The sequence below is a fragment of the Crinia signifera genome, chromosome 19 (assembly GCF_055691185.1).
Source record: "Crinia signifera chromosome 19, ASM5569118v1, whole genome shotgun sequence".
Taxonomy (NCBI): Eukaryota; Metazoa; Chordata; class Amphibia; order Anura; family Myobatrachidae; genus Crinia; species Crinia signifera.
This window is the reverse complement of record NC_139226.1, coordinates 1,595,926-1,612,268: the sequence shown is the minus strand read 5'-3', so window position 1 is coordinate 1,612,268 and position 16,343 is coordinate 1,595,926. Positions and strand designations below refer to the sequence as shown.

The 16,343-nt window shown below is 47.8% G+C and overlaps 1 protein-coding gene across 1 annotated transcript in view; it reads right to left on the bottom strand.

Moving 5' to 3' along the window:
- The window catches only part of LACTBL1 (lactamase beta like 1), a 56,265-nt gene that overhangs the window by 14,137 nt on the left and 25,785 nt on the right, over nucleotides 1-16,343 (bottom strand). The window contains exon 2 of the mRNA XM_083161425.1: nucleotides 2,000-2,141. Coding sequence (XP_083017551.1) covers nucleotides 2,000-2,141 — 142 coding nt within the window. The remainder of the gene's footprint in view (nucleotides 1-1,999; nucleotides 2,142-16,343) is intronic.

Below are 16,343 nucleotides of genomic sequence, written 5' to 3'. Positions count from 1 at the left end.
ATTCTCTGTACAGCGCTGCGGAATATGTGTGCGCTATATATAAATAACTGGTAATAATAGTCTCTGTACAGCGCTGCGGAATATGTGTGCACTATATAATAACTGGTAATAATATTCTCTGTACAGCGCTGCGGTATATGTGTGCGCTATATATAAATAACTGGTAATAATATTCTCTGTACAGCGCTGTGGAATATGTGTGCGCTATATAATAACTAGTAATAAAAATCTCTGTACAGCACTGCGGAATATATGTGCGCTATATAATAACTGGTAATAATAATCTCTGTACAGCGCTGTGGAATATGTGTGCGCTATATAATAACTGGTAATAATAATCTCTGTACAGCACTGCGGAATATATGTGCGCTATATAATAACTGGTAATAATATCCTCTGTACAGCGCTGCGGAATATGTGTGCGCTATATAAATAACTGGTAATAATAGTCTCGGTACAGCGCTGCGGAATATGTGTGCGCTATATAAATAACTGGTAATAATAGTCTCGGTACAGCGCTGTGGAATATGTGTGCGCTATATAATAACTGGTAATAATAGTCTCTGTACAGCGCTGCGGAATATGTGTGCACTATATAATAACTGGTAATAATATTCCCTGTACAGCGCTGCGGAATATGTGTGCGCTATATAATAACTGGTAATAATAGTCTCTGTACAGCGCTGCGGAATATGTGTGCACTATATAATAACTGGTAATAATATTCCCTGTACAGCGCTGCGGAATATGTGTGCGCTATATAATAACTGGTAATAATAGTCTCGGTACAGCGCTGTGGAATATGTGTGCGCTATATAATAACTGGTAATAATATTCCCTGTACAGCGCTGCGGAATATGTGTGCGCTATATAATAACTGGTAATAATAGTCTGTACAGCGCTGTGGAATATGTGTGCGCTATATAATAACTGGTAATAATATTCTCTGTACAGCGCTCGGGAATATGTGTGCGCTATATAATAACTGGTAATAATAGTCTCTGTACAGCGCTGTGGAATATGTGTGCGCTATATAATAACTGGTAATAATAGTCTCTGTACAGCGCTGCGGAATATGTGTGCGGTATATAATAACTGGTAATAATATTCTCTGTACAGCGCTGTGGAATATGTGTGCACTATATAATAACTGGTAATAATAATCTCTGTACATTGCTGCGGAATATGTGTGCGCTATATAATAACTGGTAATAATATTCTCTGTACAGCGCTGCGGAATATGTGTGCGCTATATAAATAACTGGTAATAATAATCTCTGTACAGCACTGCGGAATATGCGTGCGCTATATAATAACTGGTAATAATAGTCTCTGTACAGCGCTGCGGAATATGTGTGCGCTATATAATAACTGGTAATAATATTCTCTGTACAGCGCTGCGGAATATGTGTGTGCTATATAATAACTGGTAATAATAGTCTCTGTACAGCGCTGTGGAATATGTGTGCGCTATATAATAACTGGTAATAATAATCTCTGTACAGTGCTGCGGAATATGTGTGCGCTATATAATAACTGGTAATAACATTCTCTGTACAGCGCTGCGGAATATGTGTGCGCTATATAATAACTGGTAATAATAGTCTCTGTACAGCGCTGTGGAATATGTGTGCGCTATATAATAACTGGTAATAATAATCTCTGTACAGTGCTGCGGAATATGTGTGCGCTATATAATAACTGGTAATAACATTCTCTGTACAGCGCTGCGGAATATGTGTGGGCTATATAAATAACTGGTAATAATATTCTCTGTACAGCGCTGCGGAATATGTGTGCGCTATATAAATAACTGGTAATAATAATCTCTGTACAGCGCTGCGGAATATGTGTGCGCTATATAATAACTGGTAATAATAGTCTCTGTACAGCGCTGCGGAATATGTGTGCACTATATACTTGTATAATGTGAGTTACCACAATGTTCCTCTTATTCTAGATTCCGCCGTCCACCCCCCGAGCCCCCCCAGGCACTTACCGGCCTCCATCTTGGGGAGTTTATATTGCCAGACGAAGAGGCCGGTCATAGACATGCAGAGCAGGAGGAGAAGCGCCATTCCCAGGTGAGTCCAGGTGAATGCGATGCGGGAGGCCCTGCTGACACCTCGCCTTCGGGACGGCTGCTGGAGAGACCAGGCTGTTATTACAGGTATGTGTCACCAGAGATTGGGCTACATCAAGGGGTCATCGCTCCAATTCTCCGGTGCTGCCAACAGGTCATGTTTTCTGGATTTCTGTTTGTACAAATAATTGCGAAACAAAAATAACAGAAGAAATTGCCTTGTATGATTAAAGAAATCCTGAAGACATGACCTGTTGGGGGCACTGGAGGATTGGTATACATGTTTATAGGATAGTTATTGTGTCTTGGATTTAGCGATATATCAGGGTTCCCAAAAATCTGGTCATCTCCCGGCCCCCCGGAAGGGTTGGCAACCCTCCTGCATTCAGGGGTGACCCCCGCTGCGCCCCCGATTGCGGCATTTAAATGCCGCAATCCGCGGGTCTGAGGAGGGGGCGGAGCTAAAATGGCAAAATCGCATCATTTTAGCCACGCCCCCTCCATGGAGATACGCAAATTCACCGGTTTACCATCATGGGGCGGGGCTTAGTGATGTCACGCTCAAGCCCCGCCTCACGAGCAGCTGCTGAAACTCTCCTCTCCGGGCTTCTCCTGGAGAGGAGAATATTAATGTCGGCAACCCTGTGATATATAAGTCCTTAGGACGAAACGCGTTGTGCTCTGCCTGATTTAGCTCTGACCTCCTAAAAACAAGTTAAGCTCATTTAATTTTTTTATGTCAAACTCTGCCAATTTTTTGGTAGAAATCTATAGTGTCGTTTTACTCGTGTTGTATTATATGTATCCCACTATCATGTCATATATCCCCCATCCCTATTTTTTCATCTTTTAATGTATAAATAAAAATCCTATTTTTAATATATTATATTGTCCTATTTTTAGCAAATATAGTTGTCGAAACCCTTTCTCTCCTTATTTACATTCTTAATCTGGCCTTCTACCAAGGCTCTATCTTAGGGTGAGCTGACACCGTTACTTTGAAGTTTTTTTGCATTTAAGGACAATACAAGAGTGATTGACAGTGTTATACACACATAGTTTCTGCCTAAAGACCCCCCCCCCCCCCCGCCCAGTGTTATACACAACCCACCCCCCCTAGGGAAAAGACCAGCATCATACACATCCCCACCCCCTTTACATCAACTCCCCCCGCTCAGCAAGGGCTACAATACACACCCATCATCCAGCATTACTCCACAGCCACCAGGTGAGCACCTCCCCTCCCGCGAGCGGTTCTGCCCCCGCACCCCCCCCGCGCGAGTGGGTTTGATGCACCACCCCCCCCCCTTCACGCGAGCGGGTCTGTATGCACCCCCCTCGGGTTTGATGCACCACCCACCCGCAAACACCCTCCCTGCAAGGGTCTGCCCGCAAATCACTCACCCCCCCCCCCCCCCCACGAGCGTGTCTGCCCGCAACCCCCCCATCAGCCGGTCTGCACCACCTCATCCCTCCCCCATCCCTGCTGCGGGGGTGGGGGGGTGCAGCCGTGGCCCCCCCCCCAAAAAAAAATATGAAGGGAACACTTAAACAACACAATGTAACTCCATGTCAATCACACTTCTGTGGAATCAAACTGTCCACTTAGGAAGCAACACTGACTGACAATCAACTTCACATGATGTTGTGCAAATGGAAAAGACAACTGGTGGAAATTATAGGCAATTAGCTGGACACCCCCAATACAGAAGATGTTCTGCAGGTGGTGACCACAGATCACTTCTCAGCTCCTGTGCTTTCTGGCTGAGGTTTCGGTCACTTTTGAAAGTTGGCGGTGCTTTCACTCGGGATGCAGTCAAAATCCCGACATTTAAAATCCCGACAAGGTCAAAATCCCGACATATAGAATAACTGGTAATAATAATCTCTGTACAGCGCTGTGGAATATGTGTGCGCTATATAATAACTGGTAATAATAATCTCTGTACAGCGATGCGGAATATGTGTGCGCTATATAATAACTGGTAATATTCTCTGTACAGCGCTGCGGAATATGTGTGTGCTATATAATAACTGGTAATAATAGCCTCTGTACAGCGCTGCGGAATGTGTGCGCTATATAATAACTGGTAATAATATTCTCTGTACAGCGCTGTGGAATATGTGTGTGCTATATAATAACTGTTAATAATCTCTGTACAGCGCTGCGGAATATGTGTGCGCTATATAATAACTGGTAATAATAGTCTCTGTACAGCGCTGCGGAATATGTGTGAGCTATATAATAACTGGTAATAATATTCTCTGTACAGCGCTGCGGAATATGTGTGCGCTATATAATAACTGGTAATAGCATTCTCTGTACAGCGCTGCGGAATATGTGTGCGCTATATAATAACTGGTAATAATATTCTCTGTACAGCACTGCGGAATATGTGTGCGCTATATAATAACTGGTAATAATATTCTCTGTACAGCGCTGTGGAATATGTGTGCGCTATATAATAACTGGTAATAATAGTCTCTGTACAGCGCTGTGGAATATGTGTGCGCTATATAATAACTGGTAATAATAGTCTCTGTACAGCGCTGCGGAATATGTGTGCGCTATATAATAACTGGTAATAATAGTCTCTGTACAGCGCTGCGGAATATGTGTGCGCTATATAATAACTGGTAATAATAGTCTCTGTACAGTGCTGCGGAATATGTGTGTTATATAATAACTGGTAATAATAATCTCTGTACAGTGCTGCGGAATATGTGTGCGCTATATAAATAACTGGTAATAATATTCTCTGTACAGTGCTGCGGAATATGTGTGCGCTATATAATAACTGGTAATAATAGTCTCTGTACAGCGCTGCGGAATATGTGTGCACTATATAATAACTGGTAATAATAGTCTCTGTACAGCGCTGCGGAATATGTGTGCGCTATATAATAACTGGTAATAATAGTCTCTGTACAGCGCTGTGGAATATGTGTGCACTATATAATAACTGGTAATAATAGTCTCTGTACAGCGCTGTGGAATATGTGTGCGCTATATAATAACTGGTAATAATAGTCTCTGTACAGCACTGTGGAATATGTGTGCGCTATATAATAACTGGTAATAATAATCTCTGTACAGCGCTGTGGAATATGTGTGCGCTATATAATAACTGGTAATAATAGTCTCTGTACAGCGCTGTGGAATATGTGTGCGCTATATAATAACTGGTAATAATAGTCTCTGTACAGCGCTGTGGAATATGTGTGCGCTATATAATAACAGGTAATAATAGTCTCTGTACAGCGCTGTGGAATATGTGTGCGCTATATAATAACAGGTAATAATAGTCTCTGTACAGCGCTGTGGAATATGTGTGCGCTATATAATAACTGGTAATAATAATCTCTGTACAGCGCTGTGGAATATGTGTGCGCTATATAATAACTGGTAATAATAGTCTCTGTACAGCGCTGCGGAATATGTGTGCGCTATATAATAACTGGTAATAATAGTCTCTGTACAGCACTGCGGAATATGTGTGCGCTATATAATAACTGGTAATAATAGTCTCTGTACAGCGCTGTGGAATATGTGTGCGCTATATAATAACTGGTAATAATATTCTATGTACAGCGCTGCGGAATATGTGTGCGCTATATAATAACTGGTAATAATAGTCTCTGTACAGCGCTGCGGAATATGTATGCGCTATATAATAACTGGTAATAATAGTCTCTGTAAAGCGCTGCGGAATATGTGTGCGCTATATAAATAACTGGTAATAATATTCTCTGTACAGCGCTGCGGAATATGTGTGCGCTATATAATAACTGGTAATAATATTCTCTGTACAGCGCTGTGGAATATGTGTGCGCTATATAATAACTGGTAATAATATTCTCTGTACAGCGCTGTGGAATATGTGTGCGCTATATAAATAACTGGTAATAATAATCTCTGTACAGCGCTGTGGAATATGTGTGCGCTATATAATAACTGGTAATAATATTCTCTGTACAGTGGTGCAGAATATGTGTGCGCTATATAATAACTGGTAATAATAGTCTCTGTACAGCGCTGCGGAATATGTGTGCGCTATATAATAACTGGTAATCTCTGTACAGCACTGCGGAATATGTGTGCGCTATATAATAACTGGTAATAATAGTCTCTGTACAGCGCTGTAGAATATGTGTGCGCTATATAAGGAACTGTAAATAACTAATAGGTGTCGCACAATGAGCATTTTGTATATTGGGTGATGGATGGGGATCTGCTCACTATGTGTTCTAGACTTCCCAATATACAAGGCACTATTGTGTTTACTCCCACAGCGAGGTGAGGTGCTATTAGACTTATATATAGGATACTGTAGGTATAATGTACTGGATGATGATATATAATTAACTAAATGTGTTATTGTGCAAGAATCATCAGCCACAATAGCATCGGAGTCAAAGACTTAAAGGGTCTGACTGCAGGTGCATGCTTACTTGGCTCTACAAAAGGTTTGGCACGGTCACTGTGTTATTGGAGTGGTACAGTGCTGTAGGGATGTGTACTACTTGGAAGACATTATTATATTCATCTTCTATCACTTGTATCAAGTTCTCTTTAATAGAACCTCCAGTACTCTGGTTTGATTGATGTGGGGAATAACTCCACACCCGCAACGCACCTAGAAACTTGCAGGCATCTGGCATCTCAATAAATAAAAAGTTTAATATAAACAGTTTATTATATAATTAATAATATAATTCAAATGCGCTTTATGTATGAATCGTGTATGCGTATATATGTATAGTGTGTAGTGCTACAGCAGATGTGTAGTGCAACAGCAGTGTGTAGTGCTACAGCAGATGTGTGTAACAAAAGCGGTGGTTGTGTTAGAGGTGGGGTAAGACTTACTAATGCCTCATCGCCTGCATTACCCCCTGACCCAGCCAGACAGCATTACCCCCTGACCCAGCCAGCCAGCCCCGGAACCTGTGTAATACATATGTCTGTCTCCCTCATTATAGTGCTGTTACAGTGACTCCCAGGGGGTGATGGCTGGGGCAGTATAATGGGCTATGTGTAGTGAGTACGAGCACAGGGCCAGCGCCTGCATTACACCCTGACCCAGCCAGACAGCCCCGGAACCTGTGTAATTCATATGTCTCCCTCATTATAGTGCTGTTCCAGTGACTCCCAGGGGCGATGGCTGGGGCAGTATAATGGGCTATGTGTACTGGGTACGAGCACAGGGCCAGCGCCTGCATTACCCCCTGATCCAGCCAGACAGCCCTGGAACCTGTGTAATACATATGTCTGTATCACCTCATTATAGTGCTGTTACAGTGACTCCCAGGGGGTGATGGCTGGGGCAGTATAATGGGCTATGTGTAGTGGGTACGAGCACAGGGCCAGTGCCTGCATTACACCCTGACCCAGCCAGACAGCCCCGGAACCTGTGTAATACATATGTCTCCCTAATAATAGCGCTGTTACAGTGACTCCCAGGGGGTGATGGCTGGGGCAGTATAATTGGCTATGTGTAGTGAGTACGAGCACAGGGCCAGCGCCTGCATTACACCCTGACCCAGCCAGACAGCCCCGGAACATGTGTAATTCATATGTCTCCCTCATTATAGTGCTGTTCCAGTGACTCCCAGGGGGCGATGGCTGGGGCAGTATAATGGGCTATGTGTACTGGGTACGAGCACAGGGCCAGCGCCTGCATTACACCCTGATCCAGCCAGACAGCCCCGGAACCTGTATAATACATATGTCTCCCTCATTATAGCGCTGGTACAGAGACTCCCAGGGGGTGATGGCTGGGGCAGTATAATGGGCTATGTGTACTGGGTACGAGCACAGGGCCAGCGCCTGTATTACACCCTGACCCAGCCAGACAGCCCCGGAACCTGTGTAATTCATATGTCTCCCTCATTATAGCGTTGTTACAGTGACTCCCAGGGGGCGATGGCTGGGGCAGTATAATGGGCTATGTGTACTGAGTACGAGCACAGGGCCAGTGCCTGCATTACACCCTGATCCAGCCAGACAGCCCCGGAACCTGTGTAATACATATGTCTCCCTCATTATAGCGCTGTTACAGTGACTCCCAGGGGGTGATGGCCTGGGCGGTATAATGGGCTATGTGTACTGGGTACGAGCACAGGGCCAGTGCCTGCATTACACCCTGACCCAGCCAGGCAGCCCCGGAACCTGTGTAATACATATGTCTCCCTCATTATAGCGTTGTTACAGTGACTCCCAGGGGGCGATGGCTGGGGCAGTATAATGGGCTATGTGTACTGGGTACGAGCACAGGGCCAGTGCCTGCATTACACCCTGATCCAGCCAGACAGCCCCGGAACCTGTGTAATACATATGTCTCCCTCATTATAGTGCTGTTACAGTGACTCCCAGGGGGCGATGGCTGGGGCAGTATAATGGGCTATGTGTACTGGGTACGAGCACAGAGCCAGCGCCTGCATTACACCCATATCCAGCCAGACAGCCCCGAACCTGTGTAATACATATGTCTCCCTCATTATAGCTGTGTTACAGTGACTCCCAGGGGGCGATGGCTGGGGCAGTATAATGGGCTATGTGTACTGGGTACGAGCACAGAGCCAGTGCCTGCATTACACCCTGAGCCAGCCAGACAGCCCCGGAACCTGTGTAATACATATGTCTCCCTCATTATAGCGCTATTACAGTGACTCCCAGGGGGTGATGGCTGGGGCAGTATAATGGGCTATGTGTACTGGGTACGAGCACAGGGTCAGCGCCTGCATTACACCCTGATCCAGCCAGACAGCCCCGGAACCTGTGTAATACATATCTCTCCCTCATTATAGCGCTGTTACAGTGACTCCCAGGGGGTGATGGCTGGGGCAGTATAATGGGCTATGTGTAGTGGGTACGAGCACAGGGCCAGTGCCTGCATTACACCCTGATCCAGCCAGACAGCCCCGGAACCTGTGTAATACATATGTCTCCCTCATTATAGCGCTGTTACAGTGACTCCCAGGGGGTGATGGCTGGGGCAGTATAATGGGCTATGTGTACTGGGTACGAGCACAGGGCCAGCGCCTGCATTACACCCTGATCCAGCCAGACAGCCCCGGAACCTGTGTAATTCATATGTCTCCCTCATTATAGTGCTGTTACAGTGACTCCCAGGGGGTGATGGCTGGGGCAGTATAATGGGCTATGTGTACTGGGTACGAGCACAGGGCCAGCGCCTGTATTACACCCTGACCCAGCCAGGCAGCCCCGGAACCTGTGTACAGTGGCGGATTCAGGGGGGGGGCACCCGGGCACGTGCCCCCACTGTCATTTCCTTTTGTAGCTGAGGACCAGGGCTTTCCAACGAGCCCAGCCCCGTGTCTCTAGCCCCCCGGGAACCAGAGATATCGCCTGGCAAAGCTGTAACGTTTTTTCCCCATAGGATAATATGGGACCAGCAATTCCGACCCCCACCCGGTTCCGACGGCTGCCAGTTCCCCCCCTGGCATCACAGAAGCTTGTGGTTGATCTCATTCAATTCCAAATCGCTGGGCCTTCAATATGATTCCAGACTGGTCCATATCGGTCAATCGGTTCCAGAGATATTAAGTGTAAACTAATTTTTTTATTTTTGAAATGTAATTTCATGGCTGTTCTTGTTCTTTGAGGGCAGATTACTCTGGAACCAAATGTTCCAGTTTCACTGGACCAAAATCATTCAAAGCCCACTCAAAAGTTCTTCAATATGATACTTGTCTCATGTAAATGGATCAGTTGGTTCCGAAGATATAGCCGGTTAAATAAGATAACTGGTTAAAGGGGGGGGGGGGGTTCTCTCCCCCTCACACCAGAAAATGCAGGGACTAGGCTGGTGTAAAAGGGGCCAACCTGGAAATGCATTTTCTGGTGTGAAAGGGGTATTATTTCAAATAGCCGGGACCTGCAGTGCTCTCAATACAGCCAGGCTCTGCCACTGTCAGTGGCTATCACTTCTGCCTGGCGGCTGTCCCCCATTTACCGCAAGCATGTATTCCCCTTGGCAATGAGCATGTAATCCCACATGGCAATGAGCATGGAACCTCTGGCAATGAGCATGGAACCCTTGGCAATGAGCATGTAGATAAGCAGCACTTATGTAGCATAATTTTTAATAGGCATTATGGTGTTTGACATAATACATAATGGACATAATGGCGTGTAACTTAACGTGTAATGTACATTATGGTGTAAATGTTTAATGCGCACCTTTGGTGGACAATGTTCCTGTTTATGAAACGTATTGTGAATTTTGGCTTAATCTGTGTGGCATTATGTGAATTCTGGCTCAATCCGTGTGGCATTATGTGAATTTTGGCTCAATCCATGTGGCATTATGTGAATTTTGTCACAATCCGTGTGGCATTATGTGAATTTTGGCTCAATATGTGTGGCATTATGTGAATTTTGTCTCAATCCGTGTGGCATTATGTGAATTTTGGCTCAATCCATGTGGCATTATGTGAATTTTGACACAATCCATATGGCATTATGTTTATTTTGGCTCAATCCATTTGGCATTATGTGAATTTTGGCTCAATCCGTGTGTTATTATGTAAACTTTGGCTCAATCCGTGTGGCATTATGTGAATTTTGACACAATCCATGTGGCACTATTTGAATTTTGGCTCAATCCATTTGGCATTATGTGAATTTTGGCTCAATCCGTGTGTTATTATGTAAACTTTGGCTCAATCCGTGTGGCATTATGTGAATTTTGACACAATCCATGTGGCACTATTTGAATTTTGGCTCAATCCGTGTGGCATTATGTGAATTTTGGCTCATTCCATTTGGCATCATAATAATGGGGTCTAGTATTTTGTTGCATAATGTGTATAAGTTGTATATGGTGTTGTACAATACACTCAAGGACACGCCCCCTGTTGAGTGGCCACACCCCATTTTCTGGAGCGCGCCTTTGGCGCGCGCACAACTACATCCTTCACTTTTGTCACCATGGTGGGCCTGCGTACTTTAAATGCCAGGGCCTATTTTTAATCCCATTCCCACCCTCTCTCTGCCGCTCTCTTAGCATGTACACTGGCACCACTAACACCGCCCCTCCCCCACCTAAACCCTCTTTTATCATGGTGCCCCCCCTGTCATTTTATCCTGGATCCGCCCCTGCCTGTGTAATACATATGTCTCCCTCATTATAGTGCTGTTACAGTGACTCCCAGGGGGTGATGGCTGGGGCAGTATAATGGGCTATGTGTAGTGTGTACGAGCACAGGGCCAGCACCTGTATTACACCCTGACCCAGCCAGACAGCCCCGGAACCTGTGTAATACATATGTCTCCCTCATTATAGCGCTGTTACAGTGACTCCCAGGGGGTGATGGCTGGGGCAGTATAATGGGCTATGTGTAGTGTGTACGAGCACAGGGCCAGCACCTGTATTACACCCTGATCCAGCCAGACAGCCCCGGAACCTGTGTTATACATATGTCTCCCTCATTATAGTGCTGTTACAGTGACTCCCAGGGGGTGATGGCTGGGGCGGTATAATGGGCTATGTGTAGTGTGTACGAGCACAGAGCCAGTGCCTGCATTACACCCTGATCCAGCCAGACAGCCCCGGAACCTGTGTAATACATATGTCTCCCTCATTATAGCGCTGTTACAGTGACTCCCAGGGGGTGATGGCTGGGGCAGTATAATGGGCTATGTGTACTGGGTACGAGCACAGGGCCAGCACTTGTATTACACCCTGATCCAGCCAGACAGCCCCGGAACCTGTGTTATACATATGTCTCCCTCATTATAGTGCTGTTACAGTGACTCCCAGGGGGTGATGGCTGGGGCAGTATAATGGGGTATGTGTACTGGGTATGAGCACAGGGCCAGTGCCTGCATTACATCCTGATCCAGCCAGACAGCCCCGGAACCTGTGTAATACATATGTCTCCCTCATTATAGCTGTGTTACAGTGACTCCCAGGGGGTGATGGCTGGGGCGGTATAATGGGCTATGTGTACTGGGTACGAGCACAGGGCCAGTGCCTGCATTACACCCTGATCCAGCCAGACAGCCCCGGAACCTGTGTAATACATATGTCTCCCTCATTATAGTGCTGTTACAGTGACTCCCAGGGGGTGATGGCTGGGGCAGTATAATGGGCTATGTGTACTGGGTACGAGCACAGGGCCAGCGCCTGCATTACACCCTGATCCAGCCAGCCAGCCCCGGAACCTGTGTAATACATATGTCTCCCTCATTATAGTGCTGTTACAGTGACTCCCAGGGGGCGATGGCTGGGGCAGTATAATGGGCTATGTGTAGTGTGTACGAGCACAGGGCCAGCACCTGTATTACACCCTGATCCAGCCAGACAGCCCCGGAACCTGTGTTATACATATGTCTCCCTCATTATAGTGCTGTTACAGTGACTCCCAGGGGGTGATGGCTGGGGCAGTATAATGGGGTATGTGTAGTGGGTACGAGCACAGGGCCAGTGCCTGCATTACACCCTGATCCAGCCAGACAGCCCCGGAACCTGTGTAATACATATGTCTCCCTCATTATAGCGCTGTTACAGTGACTCCCAGGGGGTGATGGCTGGGGCAGTATAATGGGCTATGTGTAGTGGGTACGAGCACAGGGCCAGTGCCTGCATTACACCCTGATCCAGCCAGACAGCCCCGGAACCTGTGTAATACATATGTCTCCCTCATTATAGCGTTGTTACAGTGACTCCCAGGGGGTGATGGCTGGGGCAGTATAATGGGCAATGTGTAGTGGGTACGAGCACAGGGCCAGTGCCTGCATTACACCCTGACCAAGCCAGACAGCCCCGGAACCTGTGTAATACATACGTCTCCCTCATTATAGCGTTGTTACAGTGACTCCCAGGGGGCGATGGCTGGGGCAGTATAATGGGGTATGTGTACTGGGTACGAGCACAGGGCCAGTGCCTGCATTACACCCTGACCCAGCCAGACAGCCCCGGAACCTGTGTAATACATATGTCTCCCTCATTATAGTGCTGTTACAGTGACGGCTGGGGCAGTATAATGGGCTATGTGTACTGGGTACGACCACAGGGCCAGTGCCTGCATTACACCCTGATCCAGTCATACAGCCCCGGAACCTGTGTAATACATATGTCTCCCTCATTATAGCGTTTTTACAGTGACTCCCAGGGGGCGATGGCTGGGGCAGTATAATGGGCTATGTGTAGTGGGTACGAGCACAGGGCCAGTGCCTGCATTACACCCTGACCCAGCCAGGCAGCCCCGGAACCTGTGTAATACATATGTCTCCCTCATTATAGTGCTGTTACAGTGACTCCCAGGGGGCGATGGCTGGGGCAGTATAATGGGCAATGTGTACCGGGTATGAGCACAGGGCCAGCACCTGCATTACACCCTGATCCAGCCAGACAGCCCCGGAACCTGTGTAATACATATGTCTCCCTCATTATAGCGCTGTTACAGTGACTCCCAGGGGGTGATGGCTGGGGCAGTATAATGGGCTATGTGTACTGGGTATGAGCACAGGGCCAGTGCCTGCATTACACCCTGATCCAGTCATACAGCCCCGGAACCTGTGTAATACATATGTCTCCCTCATTATAGCGTTTTTACAGTGACTCCCAGGGGGTGATGGCTGGGGCAGTATAATGGGCTATGTGTACTGGGTACGAGCACAGGGCCAGCACCTGCATTACACCCTGATCCAGCCAGACAGCCCCGGAACCTGTGTAATACATAAGTCTCCCTCATTATAGCGCTGTTACAGTGACTCCCAGGGGGTGATTGCTGGGGCAGTATAATGGGCTATGTGTACTGGGTACGAGCACAGGGCCAGCACCTGCATTACACCCTGACCCAGCCAGACAGCCCCGGAACCTGTGTAATACATAAGTCTCCCTCATTATAGCGCTGTTACAGAGACTCCCAGGGGGTGATGGCTGGGGCAGTATAATGGGCTATGTGTACTGGGTACGAGCACAGGGCCAGCGCCTGTATTACACCCTGATCCAGCCAGACAGCCCCGGAACCTGTGTAATACATATGTCTCCCTCATTATAGTGCTGTTACAGTGACTCCCAGGGGGTGATGGCAGGGGCAGTATAATGGGCTATGTGTACTGGGTACGAGCACAGGGCCAGTGCCTGCATTACACCCTGATCCAGCAAGACAGCCCCGGAACCTGTGTAATACATATGTCTCCCTCATTATAGTGCTGTTACAGTGACTCCCAGGAGGTGATGGCTGGGGCGGTATAATGGGCTATGTGTAGTGGGTACAAGCACAGGGCCAGCGCCTGCATTACACCCTGATCCAGCCAGACAGCCCCGGAACCTGTGTAATACATATGTCTCCCTCATTATAGTGCTGTTACAGTGACTCCCAGGGGGTGATGGCTGGGGCAGTATAATGGGGTATGTGTACTGGGTACGAGCACAGGGCCAGCGCCTGTATTACACCCTGATCCAGCCAGACAGCCCCAGAACCTGTGTAATACATATGTCTCCCTCATTATAGTGCTGTTACAGTGACTCCCAGGGGGTGATGGCTGGGGCAGTATAATGGGCTATGTGTACTGGGTACGAGCACAGGGCCAGCGCCTGTATTACACCCTGATCCAGCCAGACAGCCCCGGAACCTGTGTAATACATATGTCTCCCTCATTGTAGCGCTGTTACAGTGACTCCCAGGGGGTGATGGCTGGGGCAGTATAATGGGCTATGTGTACTGGGTACGAGCACAGGGCCAGTGCCTGCATTACACCCTGACCCAGCCAGACAGCCCCGGAACCTGTGTAATACATATGTCTCCCTCATTATAGCGTTGTTACAGTGACTCCCAGGGGGTGATGGCTGGGGCAGTATAATGGGCTATGTGTAGTGTGTACGAGCACAGGGCCAGTGCCTGCATTACACCCTGATCCAGCCAGACAGCCCCGGAACCTGTGTAATTCATATGTCTCCCTCATTATAGCGTTGTTACAGTGACTCCCAGGGGGTGATGGCTGGGGCAGTATAATGGGCTATGTGTACTGGGTACGAGCACAGGGCCAGCGCCTGTATTACACCCTGATCCAGCCAGACAGCCCCGGAACCTGTGTAATACATATGTCTCCCTCATTATAGCGTTGTTACAGTGACTCCCAGGGGGTGATGGCTGGGGCAGTATAATGGGCTATGTGTACTGGGTACGAGCACAGGGCCAGTGCCTGCATTACCCCCTGATCCAGCCAGACAGCCCCGGAACCTGTGTAATTCATATGTCTCCCTCATTATAGCGCTGGTACAGTGACTCCCAGGGGGCGATGGCTGGGGCAGTATAATGGGCTATGTGTACTGGGTACGAGCACAGGGCCAGTGCCTGCATTACACCCTGATCCAGTCATACAGCCCCGGAACCTGTGTAATACATATGTCTCCCTCATTATAGCGTTTTTACAGTGACTCCCAGGGGGTGATGGCTGGGGCAGTATAATGGGCTATGTGTACTGGGTACGAGCACAGGGCCAGTGCCTGCATTACACCCTGACCCAGCCAGACAGCCCCGGAACCTGTATAATACATATGTCTCCATTATAGTGCTGTTACAGTGACTCCCAGGGGGCGATGGCTGGGGCAGTATAATGGGGTATGTGTACTGGGTACGAGCACAGGGCCAGCGCCTGCATTACACCCTGACCCAGCCAGACAGCCCCGGAACCTGTGTAATTCATATGTCTCCCTCATTATAGTGCTGTTACAGTGACTCCCAGGGGGTGATGGCTGGGGCAGTATAATGGGCTATGTGTACTGGGTACGAGCACAGGGCCAGTGCCTGCATTACACCCTGACCCAGCCAGATAGCCCCGGAACCTGTGTAATTTATATGTCTCCCTCATTATAGTGCTGTTACAGTGACTCCCAGGGGGCGATGGCTGGGGCAGTATAATGGGCTATGTGTACTGGGTACGAGCACAGGGCCAGTGCCTGCATTACACCCTGATCCAGCCAGACAGCCCCGGAACCTGTGTAATACATATGTCTCCCTCATTATAGTGCTGTTACAGTGACTCCCAGGGGGCGATGGCTGGGGCAGTATAATGGGCTATGTGTACTGGGTACGAGCACAGGGCCAGTGCCTGCATTACACCCTGATCCAGCCAGACAGCCCCGGAACCTGTGTAATTCATATGTCTCCCTCATTATAGCGTTGTTACAGTGACTCCCAGGGGGTGATGGCTGGGGCAGTATAATGGGCTATGTGTACTGGGTACGAGCACAGGGCCAGTGCCTGCATTACACCCTGACCAAGC